At 34.8% G+C, this 14,249-nt stretch overlaps 1 protein-coding gene across 4 annotated transcripts in view; it reads left to right on the top strand.

Annotated features, from left to right (window-relative positions):
- Positions 1–14,249, top strand: part of CDC27 (cell division cycle 27) — a 68,724-nt gene that overhangs the window by 27,889 nt on the left and 26,586 nt on the right. For all 4 annotated transcript variants that reach the window (XM_058561280.1, XM_058561279.1, XM_058561282.1 and 1 more), the window contains 6 exons: positions 1,020–1,145; positions 6,720–6,817; positions 7,565–7,719; positions 7,824–8,035; positions 9,013–9,127; positions 12,102–12,217. In XM_058561280.1, coding sequence (XP_058417263.1) covers positions 1,020–1,145; positions 6,720–6,817; positions 7,565–7,719; positions 7,824–8,035; positions 9,013–9,127; positions 12,102–12,217 — 822 coding nt within the window. The remainder of the gene's footprint in view (positions 1–1,019; positions 1,146–6,719; positions 6,818–7,564; positions 7,720–7,823; positions 8,036–9,012; positions 9,128–12,101; positions 12,218–14,249) is intronic.

Genomic DNA, 14,249 nt, shown 5'->3' with positions numbered 1-14,249 from the left:
AGCCAGTAGCGGAGCGCGCGCACTTAACCGCTAAGCCACGGGGCGGCCTCTTAAGCCAATTCTTGTGTTAGAAGGTCTTATCCCATTTACAAATATTTATAGTTTTTTAAAAGTCCCACTGAAGGTAAAAGAACTTTAGATATCACCTTTTATATTTAGGATATGCTGTGTAAACTTACTTGAGAGTTTTCCACATGATGATTTGGACAAAACTTTAAAACACAAACCATTATAAACTCTGATATGCTAAAAATATATAGTGAAATCAGGCAAATTTTTTTCCTTTGGGGAACATTTGTGATTTTCTATATCAAGAAAACATAATTGAAAATAAAAAGAGATGAAATGCTATTCAAGTTTCGTTTATAGAACTAAAAGTGACTGAGGCTAAGGGTGCAATTTTTAATTAAAGTATGTTAGTCTTGGGCCTGCCCCGTGGCTTAGTGGTTAAGTGCGCACACTCTGCTGCTGGCGGCCCGGGTTCGGATCCCGGGCACACACCGACACACCGCTTCTCCGGCCATGCTGAGGCCGCGTCCCACGTACAGCAACTGGAAGGATGTGCAGCTATGACATACAGCTATCTACTGGGGCTTTGGGGGAAAAATAAATAAATAAATAAAATTATTAAAGTATGTTAGTCTTGTTTAATTTTCTTGCAAATTTCTATTACAAGGAATTATAGAACTAAGAATGACCACCACATCTGTTAATGAAGAACCATTCGTATTTTACCCCCAGTACAATGGTCTTCCGTTTCTTTTGACATGAGTAATGAGTATGTTGCTCAGACTAGATTTGTACATACAGAGACTAGATTTAACTGGTTCTGTGTTTAAAGGCAAGACTAGAACTTTAAGATCATAAATTCCCAGTCTCCCAAATGATTCTAAATACATGTTTATTGCTATTCTAAAGGTACCGTGCACTTTTTACTTTATCTCCATAGTAAGAGGTGTGTTGGTGATGAAATGCTTTTTATATTGGCTTTTCTTGATCTGTAAATTTGTGTTTTAAAGGCTTGCAGAAGGGGAACAGATCTTATCTGGTGGAGTGTTTAATAAGCAGAAAAGCCATGATGATATTGTTACTGAGTTTGGTGATTCAGCTTGCTTTACTCTTTCATTATTGGGACATGTATATTGGTAAGTAAGAATGATTCAGATTGCCAGGTAAGAATGATTCAAATTGCCAGAAAATTGTTTCCAGTACTAGAATGCTTTGTGGTTTAAAAAAACCTATGTTGTTCTGTGTTTATCAAATAGCGCTTGGGTAAGTAGTACATAGTCTTCTAGTTCCATGACCTTGTTAAGCCTGTAAAATAGTAAAGTTGTTGGTCCATTTTTGACTGTCCACTTTGCCTTCATAATAATAGCTACGACAGCACTACCTAACAATTGAGTGTGCATATGGTTTTTTTTTTTTTTACCTTGAATGAGGAGAATACCTTCATGTGCTCCACTGAGATAAAAGGAGAAGAGAGTGAAGTCTCTTCTTTAATATTAAATATCACTGCTGTTCCTTAGAAAGAGGCTTGAGGGCAAGTTTCAGTAATAAAGAATTGCAGTTCCCATCTGGTATGTCATAATGATTTTGAGGTGTGTCATAAGAAATTTCCTACAATGGTAGTTGAAATAATAGTGATTTTGAAGTAATTTTAAATTTATTTACATTTATTTAAATTCAGTCTTTTAGGGGCTGGCCCCGTGGCGTAGCGGTTAAGTGCGCGTGCTCCACTGCTGGCAGCCCAGGTTCAATCCCGGGTGTGCACTGATGCACCGCTTGTCAGGCCATGCTGTGGTGGCGTCCCATATAAAGTGGAGGAAGATGGGCACAGGTGTTAGCCCAGGGCCAGTCTTCCTCAGCAAAAAGAGGAGGATTGGCATGGATGTTAGCTCAGGGCTGATCTTCCTCACAAAAATAAATAAGTAAATAAAATAAAGGTACACAGGTATAAATAAAAAGAAAAATTATTTAAAAAAATAAATAAATTCAGTCTTTTAAAAGCAAGTGAGAGTGGTTCAAAGTAATCACTATAATAATATTTTTCTCACTTGATTTTTGTTCTGAAATACTCTTTGAGTTGGGGAAGAGGTGGCGGAGATATAATTAGGTAACAGGAATTGTTCAACTGCCCGTGAGAGTGTATTTCATGTGAAATGTCATCTGTAGCATATCATGGGAGAAATCGTTGAGGATTGCTTGTCCAAAGAATTAGGATAGCATTTGTTTTAAGGTAAGTTGAGGCTAGTTTGAATAGTAGTTTTTTAAAAACCTTGCAAATGTCTTTTTGAGCAGAATAAATTATTTGGCTGAATTTGGGGGCTTCTTTTCAGATGACACCACTCTTTTGTGAACAGGAGTAAGTAAAGATATAATATTAACATCTTCATTCATCTTAATAAAAAGACTTGAAGTAATGAATTTAGTTCATGCAACTATGATTCTTCTTGTCATGTATTCAAGAAACTTTGAGATCCATCTCCAATTATGGCTAGACACAGTACTTGGCACTGGAAATGTAAACATGAATAACTCACAGTTCCCACCCTGAAAGGTTTATAATAGAGTAGGAGTAGAGAAGCAGTAGACAAAAGTTTGTAGGTTTTTATCATCACAATAAAAGTGCTATGATAAAATTTTAGCAGTATTTTGTTCAAATGAGGGAATAATCAGTTCTTTCTGGTTAAGGAGAGGGATATGATGGTAACTAAGAAAGACTTGATGGAAAAAGTTTTGTTTCTTTGAATTCTCAATAATAAGAAAATTAGAAATGAGAAAATTAATTAGAAAATGGGCAAAATGCTTGAATGGACACTTCCCCATGAGGATATATGGGTGGTAAATAAGCATGTGAAAAAATGTACCAAATCATTAGCCATTAAGGAAAGGCAAATAAAAACTACCATTAGAAACCACTACACACCTATTGGAATGGCTAACATAAAAACTACTAATAGGGCCGGCCCCGTGGCTTGGTGGTTAAGTGCACGCGCTCCGATGCTGGTGGCCCGGGTTCGGATCCCGGGCGCGCACCGAGGCACCACTTCTCCGTCCGTCCTGAGGCCGAGTCCCACATACAGCAACTAGAAGGATGTGCAGCTATGACATACAACTATCTACTGGGGCTTTGGGGGGAAAAAATAAATAAATAAAATCTTTAAAAAAAAAAAAAAAAACTACTAACAATACCAAGTGCTGGTGAGGATGCAGAGCAATGAGATTTCTCATACATTGCTGGTGGGAATGTAAAATGATATTTGTACCTGAATGTTCGTAGCAGCTTTATTTGTAAAAGCCCTAAAGTGGAATCAACCCAAATTCAGTGTTTAAATGGGTCAACAAACTATATCCATATAAGGGACTACTACTCAGCAATAAAGAGAAACAATCTATTGATAAATACAATAACTTGGATGGATTTCAAGGGCGTTATGGCAAGTGAAAAAAGCCAATTTCAAAAGTTTACATACTGTATGATTCCATTTATATCACATTATTGATGACAAAATTATAGTGACAGAGACAGATCAGTGGTTCTCAGAGGTTAGATTGGGGTGAGAGTGTGGCTATAAAGAAGCAGCTGAAGCAGTTTCTTTGGGATGTTAGAACAGTTCTGTATCCTGATTGTGGTGGTGGTTACACAAATCTATACATACGATAAAATTTCATAAAACTATACACAAACAAATGAGTGCATGTCAAACTGCTGAAATCCAAATAAAGTCTATGTTTTAGTTTACAGCATTATACTACTGTTGATTTCCCAGTTTTGATAATGGTACTGTGGTTATGTCAAATATTATTGAGGGAAGCTAAGTGTAAGGTACATGGGAATTCTGTACTATTTTTGCAACTTCTATGTGAGTCTAAAATTGTTTCAAAATGAAGTTTAATAAAACAAAATAAAGGAAAGTGTTAAAATCACAAAAATGCCATATATATATTACTAATTATTTTAAAACAAGATTGTTGAAAGTTTTTGAAGGTGCAGTTGAATCAGGTTCTAACCATGAAGAAGGAAGGTTTTTTTTCCTCCTCCTTCAGAGGAATAAGGATGGGTTATTTTTATTCATCATAAAGATTAAAAGGTTAAGTATCCAGTGGGGGACAGCCCTGCTCCCAAAATTGGCTTTTCATTTCACCCATTATATGCCTGTCTTGTGACCAGAATTGCACACGGTAATCTAGATACATATGTGTTGTAGTTTTGTAGCTACAGCTTGTTAGGTTATCTTTTTTATCTCTACTATTTGATAGAAACTTAATTGGTCTTTTTGTCTATAATAGTGCATGAGACTTTTGTTTAAGACACAACTACGTCTGGTTCTTATATTACCTCTTTCTTCCCAGTACCATCTAATTAATTTTTTTACCCCAGTTCTTCGGAAAACTTCTTTCTGGGTTTTAGTAAAAACTTCCATCTAAAGTTGGAGCTCCAAGCAGTTTAATTTTCTTAAATCTTTTTCCCTTTTTATCTGTCTATTGAATAATTAGAGATTTATCTACCATATTAGATTATTATAATTCCACACCTAGCTTCTTCCCTAGTTAGCTCTTATATTATTTATACATATATCTATCTCTATCTGTGTGTGTATGTGTGTATCTAATCTCTTCTTAGCAGACACTAATTTTGTTTTAAATTTCTTCTCTTTAATTGTCTATCAGTTAGATCATGGCTTATTATAAAAATGAGCCTTACCAACTTATCAAAAGTTTAAGAGAATTTTCCTTTTGCTAACGTAAAAAGAAAATATAATTTAAATAATACTGGCGAAGAAGATTTTCATCACAAAGGATCACCTCTTATGTTTCCAGAATATTTTTCCTTGAATAGATGATTTTATCTTTGCTTAAATCAGTTTGTCCACCACTTTTCTGGCCATTTAAATAATTCATATGGTCTACTCAGTGCAACTTTAAAAATTATTGATAAAAGTGTCTATTTTCTGTTACATTATGCAAGCAAAGCAGGGAGGCAAGTCTACTTGAAAACAGGAAAGAGATAATATAAAAATGCAAAAGATCTAATTTCCTGTCAGAAATCATAATCAATTGCAAGAGAACACACATGAAAGATAAATAGGCAAACAGTAGTTAGTTATATAAGAGATGAAGGACTATATAACATGAATTAGTTTAGGTGAGAAGCAATAAGAACTGTTGGAAGCTTACAATAATCCTCAAACATTGAGGTTTCACTGTATTTTCCTTTTCCTGACTTATGTTAAAAATTCCCAAGCATTGATTTGCCACTTTCCACTCCTAACTATTACTTTCAGAAAATGTTCTTCTTATATCTTTTCTTCGTTTCCTCTTTTTCCTCTATCCATGGTAAATGATTATATCATTTTTGTGACAATTTTTCCTTTAATAAACTTCATCTAAACGATCTTAGGTGTAGACTTTGATAAAACTTATTTACATTTTCTGAAAGTCTGCCTCCCACTCCTGCTTCCCTCTTTTTCCATGTGTTTATTGGCTCTAATTAGGTAGCTATGGGAAGCTAGATATCCTTCAACTGGAGGTACTTATCTTTATTACATCATTTATTCTAGTTTCTACTCACTTGCAAAATTTGGAAATAAAGCAAACTAATATCTAGTCCCCCAAGGGAATCTTCCTCACAATTCTCTGAGATTACACTGACAGTGCCTAAACAGGTTATATGTTTTAGCTGATAGTTCCATTTGAGAGTTCTGTTGAAAATCTTGGTTAGATGCCTCTGGTCCTTTATAAAGCCTTAGAGTTTTGGAAGAATTGCTGTATCTTAGTTTTTTCCGTTAGATAATGAAGAATTTCAACCTCAGACCAGGTGATTAGTATTTTTTACCTGAAAGCTCCAATGAGTCTCACTAACCCTCAACCCCATCCTCCCTTCTATTTAAAAGCTAGAGAGGCAACAATGCTGTTCTAATAATTTCCATATTGTTTCAAGTATGTATGGTCCCAGGGATCTTGCCCACATTCTCAACGGAAGCCTATATACACTGATTTACAAAGAAACATAAATTTTCCTTTTCATTAAGAGCTACCACCTCTACTTATTAGAAAATCTGATCATTTAAATATGCTATATTTAAAGCATTTAAGTCACTTGTGAAATTACCACTGGGATATTATATTAAAAATTAAGGGCCGGCCCCGTGGCTTAGTGGTTAGGTGCGCGCGCTCCGCTGCTGGCGGCCCGGGTACAGGTCCCGGGCGCACACCAACGCACCGCTTCTCCGGCCATGCTGAGGCCGCGTCCCACATGCAGCGGCTAGAAGGATGTGCAACTATGACATACAGCTATCTACTGGGGCTTTGGGGGAAAAAATAAATAAAAAATAAAAAAATAAAAAAAATTAAGAATAAGACTGAAACATTTGAATGTTTTCTGTATCTCCTTCAGTAATTCTAGTGTCTGACAGGAAATTAAAAGTAATTGTAATATTCAAGAAGGCAATGGTAGTTTATTTATTTTGTTAGCATTCCTTTTAATTCATGTTCTGTTTGCTTTCATCTGAGTTTTGACTTGAACTGCCCTAAATATTAGAGATTGGAAGATTACTTACTTAGTAAGAAAGAAGGGGAAATTGATAATTTACAGAAGCATCAAGAAGAGTACTCTCAGAACTTATATGAGATTGACCTAATGTTCTACACCAAAAATTTCTTTATAATAAATGTTTTGCATTTCGTAGTTTATCTAATCTATTTGTTTGTCTTTACAGCAAGACAGATCGGCTTGCCAAAGGATCAGAATGTTACCAAAAGAGCCTTAGTTTAAATCCTTTCCTCTGGTCCCCCTTTGAATCATTATGTGAAATAGGTAGGTTTGTAAAGGTGGCTGGGGGAGGGTTCCCCCATTTCCTCTTCTTTGTTTCCCCCCTGCTTAATTTTTGGAGAGTGATACAAATTATCCACAAGAAAAATACTTTTCAAAGCTAAGGGCTGTTAAAATTGAGAACAAGGAATAGGGTAGAATCATGTTTCAGGAATAATGTGGCCTTTCTTGTGTTATTGTGAGTATAACACTAGCCAAAATAGTTTTCTGCGTAAGAAAAGAAGTTAATAGAATGCCCAGAGCAGAAGTTGTGACATAAATAAGACTTGGACAATATGGGGAGAGAGTGTCTCAGTATATATGCTCTTGGATGCATGAAGGATCTTTTTAAAACATTGTTGTGTCTGTATACATGGAAGTACTTAAAACTTCACTGTGTTACCTACTGGGTTTCAACTTTCCACCCTCACTCCTCACCTTGAGCAAAGTGCAATCTAGTTGCTTTCTACTTTAAAGAGAAACAGAGAAATCTGCATTTTCCTGTGAGTTATTATACTTAAAATCAGTGTCATTGCAGTTTAGTTTGTTTCCTAAATTTACAGCTTTATCTGAGGGGTAAACTTGTACAATAAATTGATGGATCGGCTTTGGGGAGGTAAATTTGATTAGCTGAAACAAACAGGAGAATTTTAGCATTCTGGATAAGGTCTTATTTCCACTGATTATGCATGCTTAAAAAAAAAAATTAACCCTCATTTCCTCAGAGGCAAATATTTTTTTTTTCCTTCGCAGGTGAAAAGCCAGATCCTGACCAAACGTTTAAATTAACATCTTTACAGAACTTTAGCAACTGTCTGCCCAACTCTTGCACAACACTAGTATCTAATCATAATTTATCTCACAGACAGCCTGAGACAGTTCTTACAGAAACACCCCAGGACACAATTGTAAGTATCACATGCCAGTGTTCAAAATATTATAAAAATGAAGAAGAATGATCTGAATCTAAATAATGTATTGTAAATGACATGGTAGAAATTTTCTGTTTCAGGAATTAAACAGACTAAATTTAGAATCTTCCAATTCGAAGTACTCCTTGAATACAGATTCCTCAGTGTCTTATATTGATTCAGCTGTAATTTCACCAGATACTGTCCCTCTTGGAACAGGAACTTCCATATTATCTAAACAGGTTCAAAATAAACCAAAAACTGGTCGAAGCTTATTAGGAGGACCAGCTGCTCTTAGCCCATTAACCCCAAGGTAAGACAAACAAAAGATACTTTAAAATGTGCTGTAATATTAAATCATCTTATAATAATTCATATTATTAGTAATGTAAATTAATATGAACAGCAACTTCTAAATCATTATGGAAATAGAGGCGTTTACTAAGTCAATAATGGACCTATTCTGTTTCAGAAAATGAAGTAAAAGAAATACAGTACCTGTGATGAAAATTTAATATTAAATATTAGAGAAAATTTTAAAACTCTTAAATATGCCTTATTTAGCTAGTGTATTAAAAGATGCATTAAAAGATTTTGTCTTTATGGCTGTGCATCAGTGAGTAGCAGTGAACCTCTTGAAATGTTGGAAGGCTTATGATATAATCAGTGACAGCAACGGTTATTGTTTAAGTGCTGTTTTCCAAAACACGAAGGAAGGACTGACACCTATCAATATGAAATATTTTATCAAAATTATTAGAAGTATATGTATGTATAGATTCAGGAACCCAGCCCAGAGGATACATATCCAAAAGTATCACAATAAAAAATTATGTGCTAGAACAGACTCTATGAGTTGGGTCCCAGAGCCAGGGAGCTACTAAAATAGCATGACCATGAGATATTGAATCCACAAATGAATTCAGTGGTCTCTAGAGACATTTTCTCTATGGTAGTGTCTAAATCTCATAAATTCCAAGAATTTGAAGTAATTTGATCATTTGAATTTTAGCTTTCTGGATCTTAGCCACTCTTCTTTATTTCTAATAAATCTCCTGAGATCAGTAGTTGCTGCTCAGTTTAGTTCCTTATTTGATTTTTTTTTTATTTTAGTTATGGTGGGTGGAATAGTCTACATTCACAGCTTATTTTTTATCTGCCCCTGAGATCCTCACTGCCCCCAAGACTGATTTGCCATTCTCTTCCTTTTAGACCTTCTAATTTAAGTATACTGCTGCTTTATATATGCCTTGATGACTTTTTGACACCTTGATTTCAACCTCTTCTCAGTTTTGGGATTTTGCCATTAGAAACCCCAAGTCCTGGAGATGGATCCTATTTACAAAACTACACTAATACATCTTCTGTAATTGACGTGCCATCCACCGGAGCCCCTTCAAAAAAGGTATTTTCCGTGTAAAATACAGTTCTGGTATTGATGAAAGAAATTCATTTAAAATTCCAATCTGTTAAAGGCAATTTCAGAGAGAATCTGACTTTATATAATTGCTGTTGCCTAAGAGTTGTTGATCTAAATGTAAAAGAAGATCATCATTGTCGCAGCCTCCTGGTTATAGTAGGAGACACAAAGATGGTTGCTTTTTTGGCAATATAAGATTATAATTCACCAGTATAGTTTATTTCAGCATATAGCTAAATAAACGTATTCAGATTTTTACTTTTAATTTCCTTTTCTTAACAAAATTAAGATTATTTCTGTCACTTTGAATATAAATAGCAGAAATTATACCTACCATAGTTTTTACTTGTCCTCACCACTGTTTGTTTTTTAATTGTACTAGTATTAACTGGGAAAAGAAAATTGACTTGCATAAAGCCAGCTATTTCTGATAGTAAAGTTTTTATGGTGGATCCTCATAGATATGTAGTAAATTTATAGTAAATGTATAGTAAAATGAAAAATATTTGACAGTATCCTCATAATAAATACTGCAACAAGATTTTTTTTTTTTTTTAAGGAAGATTGGCCCTGAGCTAACATCTGTTGCCAATATTCCTTTTGTTTTTTTCTTTTCTTTTTTCTCCCCAAATCCCTAGTACATAGTTGTATATCCTAGTTGTAGATCCTGCTAGTTCTCCTATGTGGGATACCGCCTCAGCGTGGCTTGACGAGTAGTAAGTAGGTCTGCACCCTGGGCCACCAAAGCAGAACACACAAACTTAACTGCTACGCCACTGGGCCAGCCCCATGCAACAACTGTTAAAGCTCTTTTCTCTTTTTTTGGTGAGGAAGATTGGCCCTGAGCTGACATCTGTGCCGATTTTCCTCTATTTTGTATGTGGGACGCCACCACAGCATGGCTTGACGAGTGGTGTGTAGGTCCAAGCCTGGGGTCTGAAACCGCAAATCCTGGGCTGCCAAAGTGGAACATGCAAACTTAACCACTACGCCACTGGGCCAGCCCCTTGAGACTCTTCTTATAATGTTCTTTTATATAGGTCTGTGGCAGTACAGGCCAACGTGCCATTTGTTTAAAATACATCTGTGGTATAGGGTATCTTCTGTGAGTGAGAATTAAATTAGATTATGTATGTAAAATGCCTATTGCCATGCTTAATAGATGATTAAGAAATGGAAGCTAAGTCATACTAGTATGTGAATGACTGATATAGCCTTTTACCCTCCTAGAGGCATGTTTCTTGTTGTTGTTGTTGTTTTACTCTTTTACTCCTGAACTTCCTTAGAGTCTGCAAATTTTTTTTCTATAATAGCCCCTTAACAAGTGATAATAGGAACTCCAAGAGTGGTAAAAAGGGACTGCAAAGTAGTCACCATGTAGATTATTTTAAATCTGATTTTTAAAAGTTGGCAACTACCTACTGTTGTATTGTCACAGGAATGAAATATAATTGTGGAAATTAGTTTAGTACAGTTATGAGAAGGCATAGTAGAATGGTAGGTAGCATGCCAGGTGCAGTAGGTCAAAACCAGGTGAGCCATAGCAATCAAGGGCAAGTTAGGCAGTGAACAGGTGCATGATTTCAGTGCCCAAATAATAAAAGCCACTTGCTGTTTCATTCTCTTCTGCCTCTGTTCTCTTCTTACCCTGTTACAAGACATTCCTAGAAAAGCTATACTTGTAGGTCTGTATGCAGTATCGACTAAAAATATCAAACCAAGTAATGAGTGCAGTACTTAGTTCTTTGTTAAATAAGGAAGAGCTGGAATTGACTTTAAGTTTTATCCCTAGGGTGAATGTAGAGTTCCCAATTTGGGGAAGGAGGAGGAGGAAGGATTATAAAGTTTTGTTTTGAGCTGGTGGTAGATATAGGTGAAAATATTTAGTGTGTAGTTAGTCATAGAGGAAGGAATATGGCCTGGTGATATAAATAATAATTAAAGCTGTTAAAATGGCCAGGCTCTCCTAGGGAAAGAAAGAGTAGCTAAGGAAGAGAGTATACATAATTTAAAACAGTGGAAGGAAGAGGGACCAGCAAATGAAGCAATAGGACAAATGATCAAGTTATACAAAGTTTCAAAAGAGAGGGGATGATCAATGATGTTGAATGCAAGAAAGGCCAATATAAGGCTTTAATATCTGGTAAAAAGTGATTATTAGTGATTACTTGTAATGTGCAGTTTGAGAATTATGTACAGTGGCTATCAAAGTAACTGTGTTTTGAAGAAAATTATCTGGTAGTAAAAAAATTAAAAATATCCACTGACACAATAGTCATAGATCGCTTTATAAAGAAGCTAAGTGATGAAAATGAATAGAAATAAGGTAATAAATTAGAGAAGACAGAAAGGGCAAGCAAAGATTATTTTTCCCCCCTCCAAGGGAGCACAGACCAGTTAATGAAAGATTGAATACATCAGAAAGAAAAATTAATTCTGAGTGCAATATCCTTAGAATTTAGAAAATAATCAGATGACTTTTTTTTAATCTATTCCTCTGAACCGCTATAGAACTGTTTTTACTAAGTGCCAAAGAAGAGATATAAAATCTTACTGTATTATTATTTTTTTATGTATCCCAATTTAGATCGTAAATCCTGAGAGTAGTAGCTATCTTAAAATTCTTGAGCATTTAGCCCCAACTGGAAAAAATATGTAATAAATGGCTTCCAGGAATTTTGAGCCTTTCCTTGGAAACTAAAGTGAAAGATGAAAGGATAGTATAAAGATAAAAATATTGAGGTTAAAATGAGGAAATAGGCTGATGTTCATTAATATAACATTAATAATTAATTAACAATAATGACAAATAGTGACATTAATAGTTTGGGTTTTCAGATGACACTATATGTTATGAAATCTTGGATTGGGAAAAAGTAGATGGGAGCATTATGGTGTCTTTTATCATTTACAATGCAATTTATAATTTACAAACCTTAGACTTTTTGTGTTTTAACAGTCTGTTGCCAGAATCGGCCAAACTGGAACAAAGTCTGTCTTCTCACAGAGTGGAAATAGTCGAGAGGTAACTCCAATTCTTGTTGCACAAACACAAAGTTCTGGCCCACAAACAAGGTATTTATTATGGTGTCATTATTTGATATTGTTCAGCTTTTCTTGCTATAAAACATGATTATACTTCTTCAGTTTAGGCAGTTTTTTGACTCTCTCAATAGACTGACTATTGTAGATTTTGAATATGTCAAATTTGAAATTTCTAACTTACTGAAAAGACTAGTGTAATTTCTAGTTGAGTGTTGAATGCAGATAAGGCAAAAGTTAGCTAAAATATCTTAGTTTACTCTAATTGCCTCATGAATTTGTTTAAACTAGATATTCTAAACACTCCTCCAAAATAATTTTCTTCTTATATACATGACCTCCATTGGTCAAGTACAGATAGGTTTTGTTCTCCCCTTCCCGTATTATATATTTCTATAAAAGATCATAAAATTAATCTTCTAATAAATCTTCAAATAATGAATCTGCTCCCACACAGAAATGAAACGATCTTAAATAGGATTTCTTTTCCTGTTCAAGGATTCAAAAATAAATTATAGCCAACATTTTTAAAGAAAGATACAACTCTATCTCCTTCTAAAGTAATGAACATGTACCATAAGTCTTAAAACAGACACACGTGCGTATACCTTGACTATATAAAAGGCCTCAATATTTCTAAAATGCCAGGATGGTAAGTCTCAACATGAGTGCCAACTCGCAGACAGGTGACAATGATTCCTTGGGGGGTTCAGTTATGAGAAGGAGCCTGAGGCCTCCTGCAGAGCAACATTATATAGGCTGAGTATATGCTAATCCTAAAGAAAATATAAACATAATTTACTGAATTATACATTTCACTTAAAACTAAACAAATATACTAACTCTAATAAGAATCAACTATTAATAATTTTGTGTTCTTTGTATTATTGATTCCATTTTATCTTCTTTATTCCTTGTATTAGTTTCCTATAGCTGCTGTTAAAAAGTACCACAAACTGGATGATTTAAAACAACAGAAATTTATTCACTCACAGTTCTAGAAGCTATAATCCAAAATCAGGGTGTTGACAGGGCCATACTCCCTCTGAAACCGGTAGGGGAGGATTCTTTAGTTTAGCAAATGGTAGTTTAGCTACCATTCCTTAGTTTATGGTAGCATACCTCAATATCTGCCTCTGTCTGCACATGGTCACCTTCCCTGTGTGTCTCTGTATCCAAATTTTCTTCTTATAACGACATCAGTCATATTGAATTACGGCCTACCCTAATGACCTCATCTTAACTTGATTACATCTACAAAGACCCTATTTCCAAATAAGGTCCCATTCACAGATACTGGGGAGTTAGGGCTTCAGTGTATCTTTTTGGGAGACACAATTGAACCCGTAACATTGCCTGGTTAACAATTACTCTTTGTTTTGTCGTCTTAAAGGTTTTGTTAGGGTTTATAGTATACGTTTTAGCTTTTCAAAGTCTACCTTTGAGTAATATTATACCACATCACATATAATTTAACACCTTATAACAGCATACTTTCATGCTCCTCTCCCAGTCTTTATGCTATTGTTGTCATATATTTTACTTCTACATATACTATAAACCCCATAGTGCATTGTAGTTTCTGCCATAAATAGTTATCTTTTATAGAGATTTTTTAAAATAAGAAAAGGAAGTCTTTTATATTCACACATGTATTTACTGTTTCTGGTGTTCCTTATTTCTTTCTCTAGATCCCAATTTCAATTTGGTATCTTTTTCCTTCATCTTGAAGGACTTCTTTTAACATTTCTTGTAGTCCAGGCCTGCTGGTAATGAATTTTTTCAGCCTTTGTATGTCAGAAGAAAGTTTTTATTTCACCTTTGTTTTTGTTTTGGAAAGAGATTTTCACTGGATATAGAATTCTAGTTGACAGTTTTTTTCTTTAAACATATTGCTTTACTGTCTTCTAACTTTCATTGATTCTGACAAGAAGTTTGCTGCTGTTCTCATTTTTGTTCCTCTATGTGTAATCTTTCTCTTCTCTCTGACTGTTTTCAAGATTTATCACTGATTTTAAGCCATTTGATTATGGTGTGCTCTAGGGTGGTTTTCTTCTTTTTTCTT

The sequence above is a fragment of the Diceros bicornis genome, chromosome 18 (genome assembly GCF_020826845.1).
Source record: "Diceros bicornis minor isolate mBicDic1 chromosome 18, mDicBic1.mat.cur, whole genome shotgun sequence".
Lineage (NCBI taxonomy): Eukaryota > Metazoa > Chordata > Mammalia > Perissodactyla > Rhinocerotidae > Diceros > Diceros bicornis.
The sequence above is the reverse complement of the archived record's forward strand: the minus strand, read 5'-3'. Positions and strand labels throughout refer to the sequence as shown.